The sequence below is a fragment of the Bubalus kerabau genome, chromosome 16, assembly GCF_029407905.1.
Source record: "Bubalus kerabau isolate K-KA32 ecotype Philippines breed swamp buffalo chromosome 16, PCC_UOA_SB_1v2, whole genome shotgun sequence".
NCBI classification, from domain to species: Eukaryota; Metazoa; Chordata; class Mammalia; order Artiodactyla; family Bovidae; genus Bubalus; species Bubalus kerabau.
The window spans coordinates 17,548,169-17,567,081 of NC_073639.1; the positions used below are offsets into that span (position 1 = coordinate 17,548,169).

Consider the following 18,913-nt stretch of genomic DNA (forward strand, 5'->3'; position numbering starts at 1 on the left):
CCTCCTCCTGGGGATCATGCCCACCCACATGAGAGCGAACCTGAGTCACCTGTGTTGGCAGGTGGATTCCTTACCATTGTGCCACCTGGGAAGTTCAAAAACGGGAAAGGCTAATCTATGCTGTTAGAGGTCACAGGATGATTGCTCTTGGCAGGGGAGGTAACTGGAAATAGAAATGAGGGGTCTTCAGGCCACCTGTGTCCTTCCATCCCTTCTTCTGGGTGCTGGTTACAGTGCGTGTCACTTATGAAAAGCTGTCATACTGTATGCTTATGATTTGGGGCCTTTTCTGAATACATGCTTCAGTAAAAAGTTTGAAAAAAAAAAGGATTAAAAATTCATAGCACTGTGACGCTAGAGTCTGACCACAACTGGTTCCACAGTGGTCATATACATGAGTATACTGAAGTCCTGCAATAATTATTTCTAAACTTACACCTAAAATCTATTTGACAGTATGTAATTTTAGTGGCTTCTGAGAGTTCTGATTTTATCCATGAAATTAACTGATTCGTGATGACCCAAGATAATTTGAAAGTTGAGTGTGTGCTGAAGTTGGGTTAGGTGGATAGAGGGTAGCAGGGGAGGGATAATTATATTCTCTAAAGGATGAAAACATTCACATGTTCCTTTTGCTGAAGCAATAACAAAATACTTCCGTAGTTTTCATTTGTTTGGTCACAGAAGCTGTGAGCTTCCAGATAGTGTGAAACAAGGCTTCAATGCTGAACTGCCAAAAAAACTTTCCTTGTGTGTGAGCATGCTCAGTTGCTCAGTTGTGTCCAACTCTTTGCTACCCCATGGACTGTAGCCAGCCGACCCTGTAGTCAGCAGCTCTCTGCTGACTACTAGGATGCTATGGCTATGTACATGACCAAAATAACACTTTTGAAGGTCAGGGTACTGAAGTCTAAGTTTTAAGAGACTGGAGCTGAGGGTCTCTCAGGAGAGCACTCAGCAGATGGACAGGGCAGAAATGTTCATTTTTGAGTGCTAATTGCAATTCCCTCACTAATTTGAATACACTGGAATAACTTAGAGAATATTACTTGACTTAATAGAATATTAAAAAAAACTCACCTTTTGGGATCGATAATTTTGTAGAGTTTTCCATTGTGAGTCTGGGTCATACTTTTACTACTTGATAGAATGTAAACTTCACCTATGGAGAGAGAAATACAGTAAGTTAGTTCACAGCATTGTAAGGCTTTACCTTCTATTGACTGCGTGTGTGTGCTCAGTTGCTAAAATCGTGTCTGACTCTTTGCGACCCCATGGACTGTAACCCACTAGACTCCTCTGACAATGGGATTATCTCAGCAAGAATACTAGAGCAGGTTGCGATTTCCTCCTCCAGGGGATCTTCCTGACCCAGGGATCAAACTCAAGTCTCCTATGTCTTCTGCATTGGCAGGTGGATTTTTTTTTTTAAATCACTGATTCTTTACCACCTGGGAAGCCCCATGTGTATGTCTATATGTATACTGGGCTTCCCAGGTAGTGCCAGTGGTAAAGAATACACCTGCCAATGCAGGAGACACAGGAGATGTGGGTTCAGTCCCCGGGTTGAAAAGATCCCCTGGAGGACGGCATGGCAACCCACTCCAGCATTCTTGCCTGGAGAATCCCACAGACAGAGGAGCCTGGAAGGCTACAGTCCATGGGGTGGCAAAAGAGTCAGACACGACTAAAGTACGTAAGCACACACAGTACATACATATATTATATAGTCATACATCCTCAGAAGATCACTGGCCTGAAGATTATGGGAGCTTTCTAAGTCCACCCTCAGGGACTCTGGTCACTTCTTCCCACGTCTCCCCATTGCTCTGTATTAGCAGAGCATAATCTCTCACCTTGGTGATGGCCATAGCCTCCTAGCTGATCTCCCTGCTCTTGCTCTTACTCTTCTAGGCTTACTCTCAGTATATCAGCTACAGAGATTCCTTACAAGGCAGGCGAGACTATATAAATTGGACTACACTCCTCTGTATCAACACCCTCCAATGACTTCTAATTTCCCTCCAATAGCTTCTGCTCTCCAAGCCAAGGCTGAGTCCTGACAGACCTCTATGACAATGCGCCCCCTCATTGCTCTGATGCCATCTGCAATGTTTCTAGCCTCACTGGCCTCCTGACTTTGGAAACAGGAGGCAAGTTCCTGGCCCAGCATCCTGTTTCGGGCCCCCGCTGTCCTAGGCTGCTCCTGTCTTAGCATCTGTCCCAGGTCCTATCTGTCAGTAATCACCACTAGGTGCATTCCCCCCTTTCGTCTGTGCTTATGTCATCATTCTTGACTGTACTGCTTATTTATTTTAACAAATTGTTTTGATTTGGACCATTGTTTAAGTCTTTATTAAATTTGTTACAATATTGCTTCTGTTTTATGTTTTGGCTTTTTTGGCTTTGAGGCACGTGGGATCTTGGCTCCCTGACCGGGGATGGGACCCCCTGTGCTGGAAGGAGAAGTCTCAACCACTGGACCACTCAGGAAGTCCCCTTACTGTGTTATTTAAAAGTACACTTGTCCCAGCTCCTAGTACACTTTGTGCCAACTCTCTCCTCTTAGGAGAGAGCCCCTCTCATTTATGACCATTCCTTCCATATAATTCAATACATAGAACTGATCATATGAATAGGGAATTAGAAATTGTTTTTATGATTATATGTTTATGAGGCTTTAAATTTATGTTTGGTTCTCATTCATGAAATAGTCTTTGATTTAGTTTATATTTCTCTATTTTACTCTGTTATTATGTATTAAGCACACCCTACTGCTTTCTCACTTCTGGAAAGGATATTATGGGACTTATAATAAAAACAAACACAACAGAAAAAATGGCATTAAAAAACTAAGGAATGTAAGTAAAAAAAAAATCATATTTGTTTCATCAACTACTTTATGTAGTTTACCACATTTAATCCTTAAAACAAACCCATTCTGATTTTATGGTTAAAAACATACACACACACACACACATCCAGAAAAAACTCATTAAAAAAATCTAACTCAATTTATTATATGGCTCTTAATTAAAAACCAAAGAATTTACATTCAAGAGTGAAAGTATATTTACTCTAAATTATGAAATATACATGATATTTTTGGTTTTGGACAGTAAGAACTGTGTGTGCTTAATTTCTGGTTCTCCTCCCAACACTGTATTAAGTATGGACAGATATTTGAACATTTTAACCATGGTGGGGTGATGGTAGAAGGATAAATGATGGTGAGTTATTGGCAGTAAGGTCTGGGGCAACCAAAATGATTCATCAAAATGATTCTAAAAACTTGTCTCTAACTCTGTCACAAACAATTTGATCCTAATTTATACTTTAAAATCAGAGTTTGCCAATGATGTTTAAATTACATTACAGAAGATTGAAGTGAGAAAGGCTATATTTCTGGTTCATTTGAATGGGGTAGTAGAATTTCAAAGCAAACTTAAATGCAAGATGCTTGCAATGCTAAAACAAGAAAAAGACAGATTGGACTACTCTTCTTTGAATCCCTATATTCCAGCAGCTCTGAAATCTGTGTTTTGTGTTGCAGTAATCTAGTTTGAGTTCCTTGGCAACCTAAGTGAATGGCATGGAGCTATTTCTGATGAATTCTCTATTTGGTGGAGTTAAACCAAATCTGAACATTTAGAGTAAATAATTATGATTTAGATGAAAACACAACTTTTCTTTTTTAATACCTAGAAATTCATGTCCAAGGCTAAAGGAGCATGGTAGCCATTGTTTATTTGGATATCGCTTTTTAAAGGGAATCATTATGATAGCTACATTTATCTCTGAAGTTTAAAACTGGTAGCATTTCACTCTTTGGTAGCATTCCAATTATCAACCTCTTTTTGCTTTTTAAACTGCATACATTTTGATAATATATCAACAAATAAATTGCATGTTATACTGGAGATTATCAAGGAGAAGATAATTTTCATTCTGTTGGAAAGCAGCTCTATAAACTCAGATTATTTCCAACAAATTTCATGCCCTGATGGGCAAAAAAAAAAATAAAAAATTAGGAAATGAAGTGAGATTCAGATTGCAACATATTTTAAATTTATTTCAAGAGACATGGATAAGTGTAAAGGTTTTCAGATAGAGAATATAGACAAATGACTTAAGTGCTTCAAAGATATCAGTAGCCATTTGAAATTTTCTCTCTCTTTAAGATTCAAAAATTCTCTTTTGTTTCCAACTCCCATCTTCCTGCTTTGTTTCTTTCATGTTTCTGGAGTAGAAATAAGATTTAAAGACCCCCAGAGAAAGATTATTGGAAAGTGAATACTGAACTGGTCATCTTTGCGGGAGGTTATATTTCCAACAAATGGAGGTTGAGATTATTTTACTTGTTTTTCAGAGTAGAACAGAGCCTCTTGGGCAAAGATCGAGAATGGAACTTAACAGAAAGTTTGTACAGTACCTAATTCGTCTTCTCCAAATCCCAAAATGTGACCTGAAAAGTAACCTCTACAGGAACCACCGTTGCCAAGACAGAGTGGTTTTTCTTGCCATTGCTTGCTCACAGGACTTTGCTGGAGGGTTAAGAAATTCCTACAAGAAAAACATACCAGGAACCTATGATGAAAATGTGCTTTTGCCTAAAAGACACAATGACATGCTTAAAATAAAGCTTGTAATAAATAATTCCTGTGCCATGGACCTGGCTTCTAAAGGGAAAAATAATACAGCCCAAAATGCGTGTGAATACTCTGAAAGTCCCATGTGAGGAAAAAGTATTTAAAAGATGACATTTTGTTTGGAGCGGGTGGGTATTAAAAGTACCCGAGTATGAGAAATACCCTCCCTTTCATCTGGAGAATGATACTTCCTATCCAGGACTAGAGATCATGCTGTGCTATTAATCAGAGAGAGGGACAGGGGAAGAGTGCAGGGTCAGTTCACTTTTCTATTTCCTTTTAGTGACCAAGCATATCAGCTCTGCCATATGCCTGAATGACAGTCACTTGGGAAACAAGATCCTTATTTTGGGCTTCATTACAGAGTTTCTTATAATTATTGACAATGTGACATCTAAGCTTTAGGCTAATATGTAATTTTGCAGTATTTCTATCAATAGAGAGAAATTAAGGTCTGTTGCCAAAAGTCCTCAAAGTCTGGCAAAAAAAAAAAAATTCTTAGCCTTCCAATAATTTTTAAAATATTTATGTAACTCATGTAAAACTACATTTCTTCAATTTACTCATGATCATGGTAAATTTATGTTAAGGATGAAGGGAAGAGCCTAAATAATATGAAATGTCCATCTGAAGATTTTTCTGCTCTTAAAAATTATTTTATGAATTTGATCAAGTCTGTTTCAAAAGCATCTTTTAGGAAATTCTTTAATTCCCCACCATACATAGTAGAACTAAAAGTAAATAATAGGACTTCCTTCGTGGTCCAGTGGTTAAGAATCTGCCTGCCAATGCAGAGGACATGGGTTCAATCCCTGGTCCAGGGAGATTCCACACGCTGCAGAGCAACAAAGTCTGTGAGCTGCAAACTAGAGAAAGCCCTTGTGCAGCAAGGAAGACCTAACACAGCCAAAAGAAAAAAGAAAAGGAAGACTAACTGGTAGAATTGAAAAAAAAATTAATAAACAATAGTTTTTATGTGTCCCACACCTGACCTCCAAAGGGTGACATGCATTTGAATATTTTCTGATGATCTGCCCAATAATCAATGGATATGTCATTCGATCTATCAAACTGTGGTGTCAGGAAGCCTACCCATTACGATCTGCAAACACGTAGCTTCCGTAGAGTCTTTCTGACTGGCAGCCTCGGTAAACAAATCCACCAACCAAAGGACCATTACTGAATGGCTTGAATTCTAAAAGTGATGGCTCACTTTCTGGAAATAAATGGACATAACATTAGATCAAATGAAACATATTTTTATAAAGGAACACTAATGTAGGCCAGGGGGCTTCCCAGGTGGCGCTAGTGGTAACAACCCTGCCAATGCAGGGGATGTAAGAGATGCGGGTTCAATCCCTGCGTCAGGAAGAGCCCTTGGTGGAGAGCATGGCAACCCACTCCAGTATTCCTGCCTGGAGAATCCCATGGACAGAGGAGCCTGGCAGGCTACATACAGTTCATGGGGTCACAAAGAGTCAGACACGACTGAAGCCACTTTGCACGCATGCACACACAATGTAGGCCGTGCCACAATTACTATGGTAATTCACTCGAACTCTGAAATGTGTTCCGTGATGCATAAGATGGATTCTTGCTATAGATCTTTAGTGAAAATAATTAACCCTTTTGCTTAAACATTATAAAATGTACAGGGCTTCCATGCACAGCAGAATAAAACAAAAATGCTCTGCAAACGCTTATTGTTATAACTTCCAAGACATATCAAATTTTCAATGACAATATCTCTGAACATTTTGGAAATCATGGACTTTAGAACTAAAATACTTAAACAAATAATACTTAATTTTTTAATATTGAATTTTTTGTAGAAATACTTCTGCATATACCTCCTAAACTGAGTCAAACCTCTGTCAAATTCTATAAAATGTTTAAAAGTTTACACTTTAATGAAAATAAAGGCATGGTACATCAAAACCACATTTGTTGCATATTTTAAAACACTGTCATTGGTCAAGTAATATCTTCATTTAAAATGTTTTAAGAGTATTGTTTATAGGATCATGTAGTTAACAAAGTCTATGTCAGTCATTCCTTGAGAATTACATGTGAATAGTCATGTATCTCAATCTTTTCATGCATGTCATTATGTTCTCAAATATAAAGATGTCAATTATGATGAAAAAGATACAAAGCCAGCTGGAAATTAATCTGAAAATTACTTATTACATACTTAAATAAGTCACTAACAACAGGAAGTCTTTTAGGCAAAAGCTTTTGTGGAAAGACAAAAATTCTAAAGTTCTTCCCGCTTGCCACGTGATTATGGTGAATAGGTGAATGTGTGCACACTCAAGTCATGTCCAACTCTTTGCAACTCCATAGACTGTAGCCCTCCAGGCTCTTCTGTCCATGGGATTTTCCTGGCAAGAATACTGGAGTGGGTTGCCATTTCCTTCTTAGGGGATCTTCCTGACCCAGGGATTGATCCCAAGTCTCTTGCATCTCCTGCACTGCAGGCTGATTCTTGACCGCTGAGCCACCGAGGGTGCCTGATGATGGCGAATATGATATTATAAAAAATAGAACAATCAAGATTTAAATGAATTTAATTTAATCCTCTCCCAGCATACTGAGAGGCAGCATAAGTGAATGTCTAAGGTCATGAACTCTGGAATCAGGCTGCTGCTGCTACTGCTGCTAAGTCACTTCAGTCGTGTCCGACTTTGTGCGACCCCATAGACAGCAGCCCACCAGGCTCCCCAGTCCCTGGGATTCTCCAGGCAAGAACACTGGAGTGGGTTGCCATTTCCTTCTCCAATGATGAAAGTGAAAAGTGAAAGCGAAGCTGCTCAGTCATGTCCAACTTGCAGCAACCCCAGGGACTGTAGCACCAGGCTCCCCCGTCCATGGGATTTTCCAGGCAAGAGTACTGGAGTGGGGTGCCATTGCCTTCTCCAAGCTACCTGGGTTCAAATCCAGATCCTGTTACTTCATGTGGTGTGACAAGTAACCTTTGTATGTCTCAGTTTTCTCATCTGTACAATGTGAACAGTAAGAGTACTTCTAGGATTTCTCTGTAAATGAAATGAGTGAAGTTTTTAAAGTACTTATTACAGGCCCCGGCATGTAGTAAAGGCTGTGGATGTGGTTATTTGTTTTCTGTTTTTTTTTTTTTCTGATTTATTGAGGTATAATTGACAAATAAAATTTGATATATATAAATAGTAAAAGAATTCTGCAGCTGTGTTTTTAATATATAAATGTAGGGCCATCCATATTGTAATCAGTTTCAGCTGAACCCAAATTAATGTGATTGTAGAATTTAGTTTAATCTACAAATATAGCTAAAATTCCCACAAACTAGTGACTCATTAGATTTTTTTTTTTTCTAACCACATTATTCTTTGGTTTGGCTTTTATAAGATGCACACACATACATGAATACCTGAAAAAAAAAATAAAGTAAAATAACTGACTACTACATGAACCAGCACAGCTGCTTCATTCCTGGTACTAAATAAATATCTGTATTGAATGAATAGAAGAAGCAATCAATTCAATAATCTTCATCTATTATGTTCCCTGAATCATAATCATATTTGATGTACCATTTCCTCCAAAATGAGTAAATACAAAAATGTGGGAAAATATTAACTTTATATTTTAATATGTATCTCAAACACTCTAATAATCATGTCATTAAAAATAAGATCTAAACATTCCATCTTCATGACTTGGGTAAATAACAGGTTTTTATAAGTCTATTACTTTGTTTTCTCTAAAATAAACACCTTTAAAAAATACATTCTTATTTGAAACACATAATTTTCCTAATTGCTGAGGCTAGTATGTTGGGTATTGAGAAATTTCTTACCCTTAACACTTATTTTTTTCCTCTGTATATAAGATGTTAAGACAAGTTCTCTCTTATATATTAAATAAATAGAAGGTATTCATCTTGATTCTCAGATGAGCAAAATATAAACTGCTAACTTTTGAAGGCCCATTAAATTTTTTGGACCTACAGAGCAGCATTCAATCCACGGGGAGGGTAATTACCCAAATGGAGCCCCTAGGGCTTGTAAGAATCATTGGACCTTTAAGAAGCCAGCAACTGATTCTATTACCACTGTTAGGCCAGTGTTCCGATGCTTTCCTAAATGCTCATTTTGCAGAAATCCTTTTCTCTTCAATTAATACACTAAAATAAAACAAAGCCCGAATGAAAGCCCAAATCAACAAATTATGCTCTACTTACCATAATCTTTCCCCTTTATGATCTGTAGGATTCTGGCCGATGAGCTGTTCTTTCCATTGGAGTCTGAACAAAGTATTGTTAAATTGATGTTTATATCAGTGGGGTGTCGATCCACAGCGCATCTGTGAGAAAAGTGGGGACACTCATGAATTCCTACCAGGGTATGTTCCAAACTCAGAGATTCCTGACACAGGAACCCTCTGTGGGCTGGCAAGGATCCTAGGGAGGATTTAATTTGGAATCTCCAGAAACCGCCGAAGGAAACATCCTGTTTGTTTACTCTGTTGAAGTTTAATGAGCTCTGGAGTGTATTTCTTAATTTCTTGTGGTACCCCCCTCCATTATGAACGTGCATGCTGACTTAAAACATGTGTTAGTCTGTTGTTAAGGGAAAGCAAGGATATGATACCTGGGTAACATACAAGAGTAAGGACAGTGGTACCATCAACTCACACCTGCAACACATGCTACAAGATATGTGGTCCCTGAGTTGTGATGACCCAGCATTATGATGCTGTGGAAGTATTTCACGGTCAGTAGAAACTATACTTTGAGTTTTGACCTTCTCCCAAACTAATGACATGTGGTACAATACTCTCTTGTGATGCTGGGCAGAGGCAACTACAGTTCCCAGCAACCCACCATCACTAGAGGAATCGACGATGCATAGACAACCACTCTGTATCCCTACAACCATTCTGCTTTCCACTTTCGGCATAACATTTGATAAATATTGAAATATTTGATATTTGATAAATATCTCATGAAAACATGAGACATTCAATTAAATGGTGTCCCTGGTGGCTCAGATGGTAAAGGATTGGCCTCCAATGAAGGAGACCCAGGTTCGATCCCTGGGTCAGGAAGATCCCCTGGAGAAGGGAATGGCTACCCACTCCAGTATTCTTGCCTGAGAAATCCCATGGACAGAGGAGCCTGGCAGGCTACAGTCCGTAGGGTCGCAAAGAGTCAGATACTACTACAGACACACATTCAATCAAATAGGCTCTGTGTTAATAGATTTTGCCTAATTGTACACTAATGTAAGTATTGTGAGCATGTTTAGAGTGGACTAGGCTAAGCTATGATGTTCGGTAGGTGACGACCATTAAGTGCCTTTTCCACTTATGGTATTTTCAACTTACAATGTTTTCACTGGGACTTAACCCCACTGTAAGACAAGGAAGGTATGTATTAGTTATAGTATTAATTTTGTGTTTCTTTTTTTAAAGATTTTTTTAAAAAATGTGGACCATTTTTAAAATGTCTTTATTGAATTTGTTGTAATACTGCTTCTGTTTTATTTTCTTGTTTTTAAGCTATGAGGCATTTGGGAATCTTAGTTCCCTGACCAGGGACTGAACTTGCACCCATTGCATTGAAAGGCAGTCTTAACCACTGGACCACAAGAGAAATCCCTTGTGTTTCTTAGATAGAATCAGTACATTCTAAAGTGTGGGCTGCCCTAACAAAGGGGAGCATGCACTCCAGTTTAAGGAATAAAATAAAGTTGGCCTCCACAACCACTAAAGTCCTTCACGTGGACTCTGAGTTCATGTTCACCCCCAATCTGTGGCCAGAATATTTCTGTGACTTAAGCCACTGACTGTAAACTCTATAAGGAAAGGAACTATTTTTACCCTCTTCATCACTGTTATTTCTGTTCCTTAGTTCAAATCCAGGAATATAAGGAGGGCTCAATATTTGTTGAATGTTTCAGCAAACGAGTGACCAGGTATGGGGAGTGTGGGTTGAGGGAAGAATGAAATTGAATAATATTTTTGAAATTTTCAAAAATTTGGAAAACAGTCCTGCACTGTTTTCAGATTTCTTAAGCTTGGCATTACTGACATTTGGTGCCAGATATGTCTCTTTTTCTGAGAGGAAAAGGGGGCTGTTCTGAGCATTTTAGGATATTTAGCAGCATCTCTGGCCTCCACCCACTAGGTGTCAGTAGCATGAACTACTCCTTCTAATTTGTGGAAACAAAAAATGCTTCTAGACACTGCCAAATGCCCACTGATGGCAAAACCATCCCATTGGGGATCACTGCTTTAGGCCAACAAAATACATTCGTGACAGAAACAAAATCACTGGGAATTTTAAAGTAAATTAAAATTGTTTAAAAAAAAATCCAAGAGTAGGGTCTGGGACATGAGTGACATAAGATTCATACGCAGCAATTATTTAAACAACAATGAGATAAAACCTGGTGGTGCCAGATGATCTCATTCACATTAGAGAAACTATAAGCCTGACAGTGAAAACAGTGGCTGACTTTATTTTTTGGGCTCCAAAATCACTGCAGATGGTGATTACAGCCATGAAATTAAAAGATGCTTACTCCTTGGAAGGAAAGTTATGACCAAGGGCCTCTCAAGAGTCTTCTCCAACACCACAGTTCAAAAGCATCATTTCTTCAGCGCTCAGCTTTCTTCACAATCCAACTCTCACATCCATACATGACCACTGGAAAAACCATAGCCTTGACTAGATGGACCTTTGTTGGCAAAGTAATGTCTCTACTTTGTAATATGCTGTCTAGGTTGGACTGCAAGGAGATCCAACCAGTCCATCCTAAAGGAGATCAGCTCTGGGTGTTCACTGAAGGACTGATGTTGAAGCTGAAACTCCAATATTTTGGCCACCTGATGCAAAGAGCCGACTCATTAGAAAAGACCCTGATGCTGGGAAAGATTGAAGGCGGGAGTAGAAGGGGACAACAAAGGATGAGATGGTTGGATGACATCACCGATTCAATGGACATGGGTTTGGGTGGACTCTGGAAGTTGGTGATGGACAGGGAGGCCTGGTGTGCTGCGGTTCGTGGGGTCACAAAGAGTCGGACAAGACTGAGCGACTGAATTGAACTGAAGCTTGATCTGCCAAAGGAGGGTAGCTGTTCTGTAGCCATAGTCCCTTTATTGTCCTCATTAATTCAGTGATTCCCAGAATACAGTTTTTGGCAGGGATCATGACGCAGACCTGCTGTGACTTAAGGTGGAACTAAGTCCATATAGGGTGACAAATTTTTCCTGTATTGGTTTTTCTTGAAGATGGAGAAACTCTGACCAAGAAAATAGTTTGACCTGTTTCTAACAAGAAAGAGGAAATCGGGAGGAAAAGGTGAGGTCTCCCAAAGGTGGAGTCTCTGGAGGCCATGAGATCTAGCTCTGGCTGAGCACCAAATTCACTAAGGTCCACTTGGCCCTTTTAACCTTTTTTCAGTTCAGTCTCTCAGTCGTATCCCACTCTTTGCGACTCCATGGACTGCAGCATGCCAGGCCTCCCTGTCCATCACCAACTCCGGGAGCCTACTCAAACTCCATCATGTCAGTGATGCCATTCAACCATCTCATTCTCTGTTGTCCCCTTCTCCTCTTGCCCTCAATCTTTCGCAGCATCAGAGTCTTTTCAAATGGGTCAGTTCTTCACATCAGGTGGCCAAAGTATTGGAGTTTCAGCTTCAACATCAGTCCTTTCAATAAATATTCAGGACTGATTACCTTTAGGATGGACTAGTTGGATCTCCTTGCAGTCCAAGGGACTCTCAAGAATCTTCTCCAGCCTTTTTTAGTTTCTTATATAAAAAGAGCCCAGACAGTGAAACTTCTCTATATGATACTATTGTTGTTGTTTAGTTGCTAAGTCATGTCCAATTCTTTGTGATTCCATGGACTGTACCCTGCCAGGCTCCTGTGTCCATGGAATTCTCCAGGCAAGAATACTGGAGTGGGTTGCCATTTCCTTCTCCAGGGGATCTTTCCGACCCAGGGACTGAACCCACCTTTCCTGCATTGTAGGTGGATCTTTACCACTGAGCCACCTGAGAAGCCCATATAATACTATGCTCGTGTCATTAAACATGTATCCAACCCATAGGATGCACACAACACTAAGTGAAGTCAAAGTGCTACTCACTTAGTCATGTCTGACTCTTTGCAACCCCATGGACTCTAGCCCACCAGGCTCCTCTGTCCATGGAATTCTTGAGGCAAGAATAATGGAGTGGGTTGCCATTCCCATCTCCAGGGGATCTTCCTGACTCAGGGATTGAATCTGGGTCTCCTGCACTGTAGACAGATTCTTTCAGTTCAGTTAAGTTGCTCAGTCGTGTCCGACTCTTTGCGACCCCATGAATCACAGCACGCCAGGCATCCCTGTCCATCACCAACTCCCGGAGTTCACTCAAACTCATGTCCATCGAGTCGGTGATGCCATCCAGCCATCTCATCCTCTGTTGTCCCCTTCTCCTCCTGCCCCCAATCCCTCCCAGCATCAGGGTCTTTTCCAATGAGTCAACTCTTTGCATCAGGTGGCCAAAGTATTGGAGTTTCACATTTAGCATCAGTCCTTCCAAAGAATACCCAGGGCTGATCTCCTTCAGAATGGACTGGTTGGATCTCCTTGCAGCCCAAGGGACTTTCAAGAGTCTTCTCCAACACCACAGTTCAAAAGCATCACTTCTTCGGCACTCAGCACTAACCATCCAACTCTCACATCCATACATGACCACAGGAAAAACCATTGCCTTGATTAGATGGACCTTTGTTGGCAAAGTAATATCTCTGTTTTTGAATATGCTATCCAGGTTGGTCATAACTTTCCTTCCAAGGAGTAAGTGTCTTTTAATTTCATGGCTGCAATCACCATTTGCAGTGATTTTGGAGCCCCCAAAAATAAAGCCTGACACTGTTTTCACTGTTTCCCCATCTATTTGCCATGAAGTGATGGGACCAGATGCCATGATCTTTGTTTTCTGAATGTTGAGCTTTAAGCCAACTTTTTACTCTCCACTTTCACTTTCATCAAGAGGCTTTTTAGTTCCTCTTCACTTTCTGCCATAAGGGTGGTATCATCTGCATATCTGAGGTTATTGATATTTCTCCAGGCAATCTTGATTCCAGCTTGTGTTTCTTCCAGCCCAGCGTTTCTCATGATGTACTCTGCATAGAAGTTAAATAAACAGGGTGACAATATACAGCCTTGACGAACTCCTTTTCCTATTTGGAACCAGTCTGTTGTTCCATGTCCAGTTCTAACTGTTGCTTCCTGATCTGCATATAGGTTTCTCAAGAGGCAGGTCAGGTGGTCTGGTATTCCCATCTCTTTCAGAATTTTCCACAGTTTATTGTGATCCACACAGTCAAAGGCTTTGGCATAGTCAATAAAGCAGAACTAGATGTTTTTCTGAAATTCTCTTGCTTTTTCGATGATCCAGTGGATGTTGGCAATTTGATCTCCAGTTCCTCTGCCTTTTCTAAAACCAGCTTGGACATCTGGAAGTTCATGGTTCATGTATTGCTGAAGCCTGGCTTGGAGAATTTTGAGCATTATTTTACTAGCGTGTGAGATGAGTGCAATTGTGGGGTAGTTTGAACATTCTTTGGCATTGCTTTTCTTTGGGATTGGAATGAAAACTGACCTTTTCCAGTCCTGTGGCCACTGCTGAGTTTTCCAAATTTGCTGGCATATTGAGTGCAGCGCTTTCACAGCATCATCTTTCAGGATTTGAAATAGCTCAACTGGAATTCCATCACCTCCACTAGCTTTGTTCATAGTGATGCTTTCTAAGGCCCACTTGACTTCACATTCCACGATGTCTGGCTCTAGGTCAGTGATCACACCATTGTGGTTGTGATCTGGGTCACACATCTGGGTCATGACGATCTTTTTTGTACAGTTCTTCTGTGGATTCTTGCCATCTCTTCTTAATATCTTCTGCTTCTGTTAGGTCCATACCATTTCTGTCCTTTATCGAACCCATCTTTGCATGAAACGTTCCCTTGGTATCTCTAATTTTCTTGAAGAGCTCTCTAGTCTTTCCCATTCTGTTGTTTTCTTCTATTTCTTTGCATTGATTGCTGAAGAAGGCTTTATCTCTCCTTGCTATTCTTCGGAACTCTGCATTCAGATGCTTATATCTTTCCTTTTCTCCTTTGCTTTTTGCTTCTCTTCTTTTCACAGCTATTTGTAAGGCCTCGCAGACAGCCATTTTGTTTTTTTGCATTTCTTTTCCATGGGGATGGTCTTGATCCCTGTCTCCTGTACAATGTCACGAACCTCCATCCATAGTTCATCAGGCACTCTGTCTATCAGATCTAGTCCCTTAAATTTATTTCTCACTTCCACTGTGTAGTCATAAGGGATTTGATTTAGGTCATACCTGAACGGTCTAGTGGTTTTCCCTACTTTCTTTAATTCTGATTCTTTACCCTAATGTAAACCAGGGTCCTTGGGTGGTAATGATGTGCCAGTGTAGGTTTCTCAATTGTAAAAAATGAGCATTTGGGTGGGGCATGTTGATAGTGGGGGAGGCAATGCTTGTGCAGGGGTTGTATGGGAAAATCTCTGTGCTTTTTGTTGAATTTTTCTGTGAACTTCAAACTAACCTAAAAATTAAAATGTCTTTTAAAAAGAGGAGAGGAGGCACCTGATGCCAGCTACCTGAAAGTGCTGGCTGACCGTTATCAGTAAGAGGATAAGCACAAGATTCTTGGCCTGCTGCTCTGCACCAAGGTGCTTAATAAGAGTCAGCTTTGCTCTGTAGGCAATAATTTTGGATTTTAGTTTCCTTTCTGCTTTATTAAATCCTCCTCTGCTTGAAATACTTTTGGAGGGAGGCATATTGTTCAGCCCTCTACTGCCGGAGGATGTAAGCCTCCACAGCACAGGCACTCTGCCACATGTAAGGTCTGTAAGGCACTCCGCCCTGTGTTTTTACACTGAGGGTCGGGACTCCCCGGGAGGGGTGCGTGAAGGGTCCGGTGGGATTGTGGTGACTCAGGCTGCTCTGACTTCAAAGTGCTGCTTTGTGGTGGTATCTGTGCATTCTGAGCTCCAGGAATGGAATGTGACAGTTTCCTCCACATCCTGAACCCACCTTAAGTATTCCCTGTCGCCCAGATTTTAAGATCTGCTGAGATGCCAAAAAGGAAATGAACTGTAGACTTGCACTTTGATGGAGGGGAGATGAAGGGCAGGAGGGATTATGAAAAGAGAAAGTTTGAGAAATACTCACCTTGCACATAATGAACACTCAATAAACATTAAATAGCAATAATAACTTAACGAGTAAATGAATAAATGTGGCCAGATATCCCTTAGTATGAGTCACAGACCACAGACTGAATGAAGCCTTCATCAAAGAAATGCTATACAGTATCATACTTCCTTGCATTTTTCAAGTGTATCCCAAATTTCTCATTCTACATACTTATTTTTTTTGGCTGGCACCGAGTGGCATATGGGATCTTAGTTCCCCAAGCAGGGATTGAACCCACATCCCCCGCAGTGGAAGTATGGAGTCCTAACCACTGGAGTGACAGGGAAGTCCCTCTAGTTAGTGGTCATTTCTTTATGATTCACTGTAGTATTCATGCCTGGAAAATCCCATGGACCGAGGAGCCTGGTGGGCTACAATCCATGGGGTTGCAAAGAGTCGGACACGACTGAGCGACCTGTGTGTGTGTGTGTGTGTGTGTGTGTGTGTGTGTGTGTGTGTAACAAACAATCAATCTGAATTCCTTTAACATTTATAATCTTTTTCAAGTAAAAAGTTAACATTTAGCTCAACTCCTTCCAAATGCCACCGAGTCATCTTATACTAAGTGAAGCTACGATAATAAGAACCATAATTTATTTAAAATCTATCAGGTGTGTCAGACACTCTAGTGCTTCACTTACAAGATTTATATTTAATAAGTACAGCATTCTTACAAGGTGGATAGTACCATCCTTATTTACTGTATGAGGAAATTAACATTTAGAAGTGTGTAAGACCTGGGTTCAATCCCTGGGTTGCGAAGATCCCCTGGAGGAGGGCATGGCAGCCCACTCCAGTACTCTTGCAGGGAGAATCCCATGGACAGAGGAGCCTGGCGGGCTGCAGTCCATGGGGTTGCAAAGAGTCGAACACGAATGAACAACTCAGCATGCACACAAGGACAGCAGAGGGTGAGATGGTCAGATAGCATTACTGACTCGAATGTGAGCAAACTCTGGGAGATACTGAAGGACAGGGGAGCCTGGCATGCTACCGTCTATGGGGTTGCAAAGAGTCAGATACAACTAAGTGACTGAACAACAGCAGAGACAAAGGTTTATTATTTGTCTGAAGTGTTCAGTTTGAAGTCTTAATCATGATCCTAGCCCACCAGTCTTTATCTAATAAGAACCCTCCAAAATGTTAAGGTGATTTTTCTCTGTGAATTTGTCCTTTGTCTTATCTAATCTGCCTTCTCAATGTGCTTCACACATGAATAGAAGAAAGAGAACAAAATCCTGGGTGACAACGAACCAGTGTGATTTTAGTGGCATAGTGTTGGCTGAGACTCTGCTCCGTGCCTGGAAACTCTCTTTTCCCCACTTTGTGAATCCCTGCTCTGCGGTAAGGCAGGAGAGAGAAGAGGCTTGTATTCTCACCTGCCTGGATCATGGAGGCCGTGGGCAAACACTTCTGGGGGCTGGTTGGTGCTGTTGAAGTGCGGGTTGCTCCTAGGTATGGAGTACGGCGCGTGGCACATGTCAGTATCCACGTCCAGCCGGAGCACGGAACCTGTGAAGTCGCTGAGGGATCAGAGGACCGCGTAAGGGCTTTCTGTTCTTGTTACATATTTCAAGTACACTAAAGGCAGTGAGGTTGCTCTATGGCTAAAAAAATAAAAAAATAAAAACCACCTCCCCTCATTTGAGAAAAAACTATTAACATTCCAAATTCCACGTTGTGGGAAATGAAACCAGAGACTGTTTTGTTTCGGACCAGCACTGAGACACACACAGCCTGACAGTGACGGAAGGCTGTGGCATCGGTGGGGTACATCCTCTAAAATGTTTTTTTCCAATCCACGTGTTTAACATCCCCTGAGAAGTTCCACTGAGTGACATCAGTCCATTAGGCAGTGTGGAAGGTGGCTGCAGCACCACCCCCATGGGAGGAACTGGTGTGAGGACAGCTCAGGAGAGCGACTTTCAGAAATACTGCATCAGCAGATTTATTGAATTCCTCTTCATGCTACAAATGCAGATACTGATAATAACAGTTAAAGAATTTAACCAAGGTGATCTAATTCAGGTTTTAATTCACTTAAAGCAGTTTAGCATCAAGGGGCACCTGTTTCTCTGTTTTGTTTTTTACCTTAATCCATCCATTTCTTCCATATCATCCAGTGTGATCATCCCGTCACCGAGGATGATGTACAGAAAGCCGTCAGGACCGAAGAGCAGCTGTCCCCCCAGGTGCTTTCTGTGGAGTTCAGCGACTTCAAGAAATACTCTGGCTGTTCGTAGATCAACTTGATGGGGGTTTTTCCTATGTGGTGGGGACGAAACAAATCATGACTGTGAAATTTGTCAGGTGAACCCACAGAAAGTAAATAGGATACACATAGGGAAGCACACACATGGCATGTAAATAAGCAAACATACTGAAGGTGAAGCTAATAAAAATTACAGAAAAATTACGTTAGTTTCTAGGTTTCCCAAGTGGCATTTAAGAGGAAAGAGAATTGTAGAAAATGCCAAAACTACCATTTTCCGCAATTTTCCTTAAAGACACAATCGGGATGGTCAGCCAGATGGAGACTGAGGTTTAACTATTGCCACCTGATGGTAAATTATTTGTAACTCCTAAACAAAAAATTACAAAGACACAGTGAGAAAAATAATATCAACCATCTTTTAATGATACCTGGATACTGTGTATTCCACAACTCTAAGAATATGATCATGAGGCCCCATAGCCCACCGTTCTTGGTTGGTGGTATAAGAGACGTATAGCTTTCCATTTTTCTTGTAATTGGGATGGAATGCAAGGCTTAGCAGTCCTCTTTCATCTCCTCCCTGCAGTCAAATGAAAAACACAAAGAATTGTGAAGTTAATTATGTTCTTTATTGTGTTTAAACTGGAACCCCCAAAAGAGTCCCTTTCTTCTTCCTGGATAATCTTTGTCCAAACTCTTTTCTTTCCTTCCTTGCCTACTGCACACACAAAAAGATGATAAAACATTTCACTTTGCAGAACTCTTTAAGGGCTAGAAAGAAG

The 18,913-nt window shown here is 40.7% G+C and overlaps 1 protein-coding gene across 3 annotated transcripts in view; it reads right to left on the reverse strand.

Moving 5' to 3' along the window:
- The window catches only part of HHIP (hedgehog interacting protein), a 109,508-nt gene that overhangs the window by 24,987 nt on the left and 65,608 nt on the right, over positions 1-18,913 (reverse strand). For all 3 annotated transcript variants that reach the window (XM_055549425.1, XM_055549426.1, XM_055549424.1), the window contains exons 5-11: positions 18,560-18,711; positions 18,008-18,181; positions 17,296-17,439; positions 8,872-8,993; positions 5,742-5,865; positions 4,433-4,563; positions 1,081-1,162 (exon numbers count right to left, since the gene is read on the reverse strand). In XM_055549425.1, coding sequence (XP_055405400.1) covers positions 1,081-1,162; positions 4,433-4,563; positions 5,742-5,865; positions 8,872-8,993; positions 17,296-17,439; positions 18,008-18,181; positions 18,560-18,711 — 929 coding nt within the window. The remainder of the gene's footprint in view (positions 1-1,080; positions 1,163-4,432; positions 4,564-5,741; positions 5,866-8,871; positions 8,994-17,295; positions 17,440-18,007; positions 18,182-18,559; positions 18,712-18,913) is intronic.